Raw genomic sequence first — 8774 nt, forward strand, 5'->3', positions numbered from 1 at the left:
ATAATGACCAATATGTTGGAAAAAGAAATGAGAAGGATTGAAAAATATCTGCTGCAGCGCTACTTTATAAATAAATCAGAAACACGTACGTTGAGAATAATCGACTCCAGTCTACTCCTTTGTACACTCGTTATGCCAAGAATAACAATGAGACAAGAGGAAAGCGAGGCATGTTTTCAATCCCCACTTTATCGTGTTGCCGGTAAGCTATAGCCCATACTAGCGTGCGCTGGGTGAGAGGCAGGGCACATCCTTGACATTTTGCCAGTCTATCAAATTGCTAGCACATATTGACAGGCAAACACATTCACACTGACATTCACAGCTACGGGCAATTTAGAGTTTCCACTTCACCTAAGCTGAAGTGGAGCACAGTGAGGAAACCCACACAGGCACGAGCAGAACATCAAACTTCACACAGAGATGTCCCAGTTGGCGAGATTGGGTTCACACAAAGGACCTTCTTGCCAAGAGGCAATTGTGCTGTGCACATACAAATCAAAAAATATAACATCCCTGTTTTACAAAAAGTGAAAAATAAAAATGACAATAAAAATGCACGTGCAGGAGCTTTAAAAAAAACAAAAAAAACTTGATATCTGGGAGACAGTCTGTTCAAACATGCTTGGACTCCTTTTTTTGCAGACCCGACCTGAGAGTGTGCTCCGAAGAGCAGAGGGTTGTTACAGATATGAACTCGGTACTGAGCAGCTTTACTGGCTTAAAATGGATGTTTCATGTCTGTGATTTTCTGTTATCTATAGAGTTCACTGTTATGGTTTCAGGAGTCATGGTCAAAGTTGTCAAATTCGAGGTGTAAGTGTGTAAAAATGTTCTTTTCAAGTCAAAAAATCAAGCTTCAGCCGACTCTGAACACCTCGTTTTGTTAAATTAACTCAACCGGCGTTGCTGTGCAGACGCTCACAAGGGGAATCTGAGGGTTGTACTGCCGAGCTAGTCTGACTTATCCAGGCTTTCTTTGTGTTAGCTGGCTCAAGAAAACCTAAAATCCCAATCAGAGACACGTGGTATCACGATCAGCTTATTTTGTTAACCAGGTTTTCTGCGTCAGTGCGCTCAAATAGAAGAAGATATTGGAGAGCTATGAGGAACATACAAATTTAGTTTGGTAAAAAGCATTGTTACTGCAAATGATGCCAGAGAGGAATGCTGGTGGAAAACTGTCAGTCATGTAAGTTAATATATTTGTTTTCCCACTCTAAATGTCGGATACTTCTATCATGACAGCTGCACATTAAAGCTCTTAAACTGTAAACTTGACACTCAAAAAGTGCCTTCAGGTCTGACTTTGCCCCATAATTAAGAACGCATGGAAGTAACTTTAGTTTTTGACCAAATCAACGTGATCTTAATGTCGCTGATGGAATATTTTCCAGAAGGCTAATCCGTTTTTTCTAATCTGTGTGCTATTGGCTGCGGCGACCTTGGCTTTGATTCCGGGCCAGAACATAAAAACATATAGCTAGAAATTTTCTGCATCACTGAATGAATGCATGTCGGTTCCCATGGCAACACGATGCCTACAGTTTGCAGACTGTAGCTGCACTCAGGAGGTTTGCAGGTATCACCCCGCTTATTAGATATATCACTCAGAGGGAGTACGATCAGGAAAAGATTTGGTGAAAGGATGGTGGTATTTAAAGCCAACGGAAATCTCAAACTCTGGGTCAGTTGCGTCACCACTGTGATCATGTGACCTCGGTTAAAAGAAAGCCACCTTCATGACATCGAAAACTCCGTCTCCAAGCTCCACATGGCTCACCAAACTGGCTCAGTGGATTGCTGGTGTTACTTGCTCACATATTTCAGAATAAATCTTGGCTTGAACATACAAATTTATTCGAGAAGTTGACATTTTGAGTAAAGAATGAATTAATGAAAATAGAAACCCACTTCTTTGTGTTTCCATAGCCTCCAAAGTCTTCTTCCAAAAGGTGGCCAATCACAATGAAAAGGACATCAAAAGTGGGGGGGCTTTAGGAGACAGAAAAGAGCTAAAAATGACTTTGTCTTAGACAGCAAACCCACAGGAGCAGATCTGGGCTGTGCAGCAATTGTGTTGTAGCAGCTAAACCACGTTAATATAACTTTGGGGATGCACAGTGGCCCAAAATGCATTTCCTCCGTCTACAATCACTGCAAAGAACTGCTGTAAGATAGTGGCTAAATTACAAACGTGATAGAAAACCCAGTGAAATGACTCTTTGTATTATCAGAACTTGATTAATTCAATCTAAGTCAGGTAGGAGTTGAATAAATAGCTTATTTCATGTTGTTCATGTGTGAAGGGAGCACATCTTTGAAAACTCTTTCATCAAATGAATAAGGCACCTTTTTGAATTTTTTTTATTCAGTGTTCAGTTTGCATGAATACATTCATGCCAGACAGAGACTGGACCGATGGAGGCTTCTTAGAGAGCCAAGGTGCCGACTATACACAATATCAGCTTGAAAATAGTCCAGAGATGCAGGGCGACGGCACCAAATAAAGGCATCGGGAACATAAGATGATTTTATCCCGTGCAGCGTATCGCACTTGAGTACAACTTGACAGTGTGTTTTTCTTTTCTTTCTCCCATCGGGCAACAACTTCCACGAAGGTAAAGATAAGGTAAAGCATATTCCACCGTCCCCTTCGTGCCACCGGTGCCCACATTACAAGTCGGTGTCACCGCCTCGGATGTCATTGTGTGTTTACGTTGTTGCTTCTGTTCTGTCGCTTCCCTCCAGATAACACCAAGCAGGTCGTGAAAGACGGCGATGTACAATAGGTGGGGGCTAGCATGAGCTCTGTCGTGTCGCTCAGCCAAGTCGTGGCGATAATTTCTGGGTCTGTAATTACCAAAACAGACACAGCGTTTAACACTGAGGCGGAATTTTGAGCAGTCTGAATAAAGGGCTGCTTTGAACTGTGTATCACAAGATGTCAGCAGAGCCATAGGAAAAATGTAGAGACTTGGAAAATACGTATAATATGTCACGTATATGTGTCACCGTGGCAGGACAGAACAGAGAAGAGCGAGCAGATAACAATTGTCCAAAGTGAGTCAATAATTATACAAGAATAACGCCATCACTATACACTATACCAGTGGATCTGAAATAAAGTAATCAAGATGTGTAGCTGTTCAGTTTTAACTCAAGATGGTTAAAAAAAACAAAAAAAAGTAGCATTAACCATTTAAAAATCCAAGCCTTTTAGCTGACATAGTAATTGGACAATAATAATGTTTATTTTTAATATTTGCATGTAAATCCTTTGCAAAACTTTGGACTTTATGGACATTATCAAATGCTGTTTCCTCCCTGGAGATATTTTGCAGGATCTTTGCAGCCAGATTCAGTTTGTGGGTCTTTCTGACTTTTCTTCGATAAGTGAAAAGCAGCTCACTTCGGTTGATGGCATTCCATTTCTTTGCCTTAAGAGGCTCGGTTTATTTTCACGGTATGTTCTGGGTCATGATCCATCTGTATTGTTAAGTGCTGCCCTGTCGGTTGACTGAATCTGAACGGAGTGTACAACTCTTCGAAATTCATCCTGTGACTTCTATCAGCAGCCACATCATCATTAAACAACCAGTTCCACCAGCAGCCACACACGTGTCCATGCAGTTGCACCTCCTCGGCCATGTTTGACAGATGATGTAGGACACATTGTTCCGGATAACATTGGTTGGTTTCATCTGTCCGAAGAATCTTCTGCCCCATTTTCAGAGCATGAGGAGGCCTTTTTATTTTAGAAAAAAACAATCCAGCCTTTCTGCTCTGGAGCATCACCAGTGGTTTGCTTCTTGAGGTAAACCTTCTGTATTTACATTCATGAAGGCATCTCTTGATGCCAGACTGTGATAATGATACTCCTCATTGCACCTGCAGGTGTTCGGGTCGTTCTCTTTGAAGACGCCACACAGGCGCTCATATACTTGTGGAGAATGTGGTGAGGGATGAATCATCTGATTGTATCTGCTCCGTTTCTTGTCTCTTTAAAAAGGTGCCTGTGGTTTTCTCACAATAAGATCACCCTCCGTGTGTTCATTGGTCCATTTTTCTTTGTGTGTTGCACTTTGTTGTGCTTACACTGAGTCATCAGATGTGCGCTGTTGATTTCCAACCCAGTTTGTGGGCGGTTTTCTCGTAGATCTGGATGCAGATGTCATTTTGATTCCAGTTACGTCGGCTGTCTTTGTCGCGAACCCTCTTTCAGTCTCACTTGGATCTTTCCCTTTTGCCATCTTGATGCAAGTTCGGCATAAACTGGGCCTGTTCAGCCTTTCTGTACACACCACAGGAGGGTTACTGAATGCTTGTAGCTTGTTTGAACCATGCAGTGCACTTGTCTTAATGCAAAAATGGTGTTTCTTCACTCATTTGTTTGGGTTTTTCCTTTGTACAGTCAACCATCTGCGGTATATGTATTTAAGTATACCATTAAGTTCTACCTCTGTGTTCTACTCTTCCCTCTTTTTCTCCATGTTCTGTCCGGTTCTGTCCATTAATATGTTTTGAAAATCTAAAAAGAACATATTGAAAGAAGGACTGCTGACTTGGCTAGATGCTGTGAAGAGGATTTCTTAATCACGAATCAAAACTTCTGTGATCGTCCGCTTCAGTTGTCTTCGATGGTCTTTTGTTGTGTCTGAGCTCGCCAATGCTGATTTGGCCACTACTAAAGTTTTTCATCTATCTTTCTGATGGGTCTGTTTTCTTTTTTTTCCAGCCCAATAACAGCCTACTTCACTTGCATCAATACCCATTTGGACTGCATATCGAGAGCTCCCCCCGAACAGCTACCAAACGCAAATTAAACACTTGGAATCATCTCCAGACCTTTAATCTTCTTAATTTGTCATGAAATGGGAAGGAAATAGGCAACACCTGGCTGTGAAACCGCTTATCAGTCAGTTGTTCAATTACTTTTGAGCCTGCAAAAATGGAGGGACTGTGGAAAAAAAAAATGTCTGCAGTTCCTTAACAGTCAATGCGATATATTTTGTTAAACCTCTTAAATTAAATGAAAGCTGGAAATCTACACTTAAATTGTTTCTTAATCACATCATTTAAGATCCATTGTGTTGGTGTACAGAGTGTACAAACACTGTGTCATTGTCCAAATACTTTTGGGGCCAAATATATGTATAACATGTAGTCTTGATGGCAGGGAGAAATACAGCATTTGGTTGGGGGAAAAAAAGGTGATAATTCAGTAGATATAATTTCAAATATGCACAATTACGTGTGGGTGCTGCCAGTGGAAAGAAGTAATTACTCCACTCACGTTCATAACAGTTTCTGCACACTGTATTTGGAATACATCACACCCAAGTCAGTCAGAAAATTGCAGCTTCGCCACAGCAAGCACGCTGGAATTCACGAGCAAATCTGTGCAATTTGCTAATTGAATAAAACTGTATTTTCTGTTTGTTTGTTTGAACAGGATGCCGAGTGGGCCCGGGTGGCGACTGCCGCCGACACCTTCTTGTGCAGAGCCGTGATCGTCACTTGCCCCCCTCATTTGGCAGGTCAGTGTGCGTCTCCCACCTCTGTCGACTCGCTAAATGAAATTCTCACTGATGCAGAAGGCAAATATCCTCCTCTCTCATCACGTCAGTCAAATGTGGCAAACTGTGCATCCATGCAGATAAATCTGTGATTTTCCTAAATCTTTTTTTTGGCTCCCGGGCGTGGCAGGCAGTCACTTTGGCTGAAGTTGAAAAATTCAGTGTGAGGTCAGGCCCTGGGCTCAGGAACTGCCTGGATTGGATGTTGAACCAGAGCAGGAGTTGAGGCCAAAACTTTAAGTGGGAGCTAATGTGACATTTGCTATGGCTGGCTGAAAGTGACAAACATCTCTTTACCAACCTCACTGCAATCAAGCTACCCACGGAGGGAAAAATAGGATCTTTTGAGGTGAATGAGAAGCTATAAAATTAAAAGCGTCGACTGATTGAAACCTCAAAATACATCACCGCAAATATCACTTGTTTGTTCTTGACTGCGGCCATCCATGTGAACTGACATCATGTTGTGCAGCGGAGCAGAGAAGCACACATCCAAGCCCTGAGCAGAGTCTACTTTTGATTTTCTCGTGAGAAAATAGAAATTCCGCCTTCCAACTTCTAATCAGCTACAAAGTCAAATAGCGTTGACTTTGTTTTGGGTTTTGGATTTGAGATTTTTCTCGCCTGTCAGCCGGTGCTCGTCATGTGTAGGAAGCACGCCGAGACTGGAGTTGATGCAGGTTGAAGTCGAGGCAGGAGTCAGGGCTGTTTTTTTTCTTCTTTTTTTTTTTTTTTGCCAGGTTTGGAAAAGGGGGGCTGAAGCTGAATCTGAAGCTCAGGCTTACACTGGGTCTGTGCCTATTTGTACTAAGCTGGCAACAGATCTGTCACTCAAAGCCTCATACTCAGAGGCATGGACCATGGCCAAGATCCTTAATGAGACAGGTTTCAGAGCAGTGTTGAATTATGCAGCATGGATTGCTCTGGCTCGTATGCTGCGGTGCCACACTTTGGCCTTAAATCAGTGCCAGGGAGGTTGACAGGGACTCTCAAAAGCCAAAGTCAGGCCAGTGATTGAGACGTCATCGCGCCCAAAAGAAGTCGAGGTGATAAATTAAAGACGGGATTGCTGCTTAAAGACATCTGTGTGACATGTTTCATTTTAATTTTCTGGAAACGGGTGCAGCTTTGCCGTCGGTGGGGGAAGTGAAAGAACAAGAAAGGTGGGATTGACGGTGACGGCTCCTCTTGGACTGTAGCGGTCTAAAGCGGTGCTCGCTGGATCCTCTCGTGTTTGGTTCTTTTTTTTTTACAAATGTTTGGTTCTGACAATTTGAATTCACTGACAAATCATTTTCTTTTGAATTAAATAATAGAGAATATGGTAAATATTGAATAAACACACTTTTTAGGCAGAAAAAAAAAACAAAAAACGCTTGCTGCTGTATTCAAACACGTTAGATACGAGCCAAGTGTTTCCTAATATATCATGTTTGTCCTGTTCTTGGCTTCTAGATTTATCTCCCCGTTCATCCATCCATCTTTTATAATGAGTTCCGTCAGTTTTTTTCCCCCTTCTTCTTTTCGTTACCACTTCCCTCACTCATCGCAGTGATTTATGAACTGTTTGGTGTCACTGTATACGAGACTGCGATGCATGAACAGCGTGAGTGCCGAAATGCAAATTTGTTTTTGTCCCGCGATGGCTTTGGAAAACACAGTTGAAGCAGCACGACAACCGGAGGGAGTTGATTTGACTGGAAGAAAAATTAAGCGAGGCAGTACTGGAGAAGTTTGCAGGAGTTTACTAATACAAAATCGAATGTGTACTTAAGGTCATTTACGAGCAATTAAGCGCATATTGTTTATCGCTGACATAAACATACATTCAATATAATTTTTTTCCTCATTGTTGCACTGCAAAAAGGAAAAAAACCAGAACACGAGTCGCCTTTCACAGCATGCATTTAGAGGATAATGTAATTAGGCATATTGTCTAAGATTCTGCAATAATTACAGAGGCAGCTCGGCCGATGCTAAATTAGCATTTTGTTTCCAAATGTTCTTCTGTCTCCCTTTATCATGGCAAAGCGTGCAATCTGGCCGCGGATACACGTGTGACTGCGTGGGCTTGTGCATGGGTGTTTATTGTCGAGTGGGTGAAGCAGAAGTTGTTGCAAAAGTCAGTGTACCTGATTAGGGAGGAGTGTGTGTCGGAGACGGGGGGGGGAGGTAGTATTCATCTGATGGCAACGGAACCTGACAGTCAGCCAAGCAACATTTATCTAAGATCTGTTTTCTCGTTGGAGGTGGAGCTGCAGTAATGACAGCAGGCTTTTGGGCAGCGCTGAGGAAACTATTACATCTGCCACTCACGGTTTAGTCCGGGGGCCTGTTGTTTACGCCGGTGGAGGACGGCTAAAGCAGTGCATTAGCATTGATTTGCCAACTGACACCGCGCGAGCCAGGTTTGTAGGTCAGTATCTGCCGCTGCTTTGAATGAAACTAATGGAGGCCTAATTTAGGGATTAAACATGAAGTGGGAGCGGGGAAAAAAAGTGATTGTCAAGATAATTAACAGCATGTGATTTTTATCTCGCTGGGTTTTCAGACTCTGTGGAAATGAATTCAGCTATCTCTGTGCATTTTTTATTATTTTTTTTGCATTTCTCTCTCCCCTGGTGAGCAATATAGCAAAGTGTAGTGGAACAGATGGAGTGAATGTGGTTTAGCACAGCTTCATTATCCAGAGGAAAATGTTAATTACAGCCAATGGTCAATTCAGTCTTTTGTGTTCCGATCCTGACTGATAATAGACTTTTGACATCAATATCTGACAGCTAAAAAAACGATAACACATTGTAGGATGATCACATTTTAACGTCAATACCCAACATATTTGAGAGGAATCCTTTAAATTTAGTCTTTAAATATGTGAGAAATCTGTCACTGCTGGTTGTTTAATTACATTTAAATAAAGTGTTTTTTCTTGCAGCTTAAACAAACAAATGGATTTAATTTAAACAGCTCATACACCAACATTCTTCATTATTAAACCATTTTTGGATGTTTTGCCTCATCGTGGTGGTAAACCTTTGGGCAATGAAACACAGAACAATATATAAAGTTTATGATGGAAAAGTTAGAAAGTGAGTTCTGCCATTAGAATAATTTCAGAATCAGAATCAGTACTGTACCAAACAACACAACAAGATTTGATGTCCATCCATCCATCCATCCATCCATCCATCCATC

At 41.8% G+C, this 8774-nt stretch overlaps 1 protein-coding gene across 1 annotated transcript in view; it reads left to right on the top strand.

Annotated features, from left to right (window-relative positions):
• The window catches only part of LOC103374795 (probable flavin-containing monoamine oxidase A), a 43304-nt gene that overhangs the window by 9080 nt on the left and 25450 nt on the right, over positions 1-8774 (top strand). The window contains exon 7 of the mRNA XM_008304949.1: positions 5456-5540. Coding sequence (XP_008303171.1) covers positions 5456-5540 — 85 coding nt within the window. The remainder of the gene's footprint in view (positions 1-5455; positions 5541-8774) is intronic.

Source organism: Stegastes partitus, unplaced genomic scaffold (genome assembly GCF_000690725.1).
Source record: "Stegastes partitus isolate 25-593 unplaced genomic scaffold, Stegastes_partitus-1.0.2 Scaffold42, whole genome shotgun sequence".
NCBI classification, from domain to species: Eukaryota; Metazoa; Chordata; class Actinopteri; family Pomacentridae; genus Stegastes; species Stegastes partitus.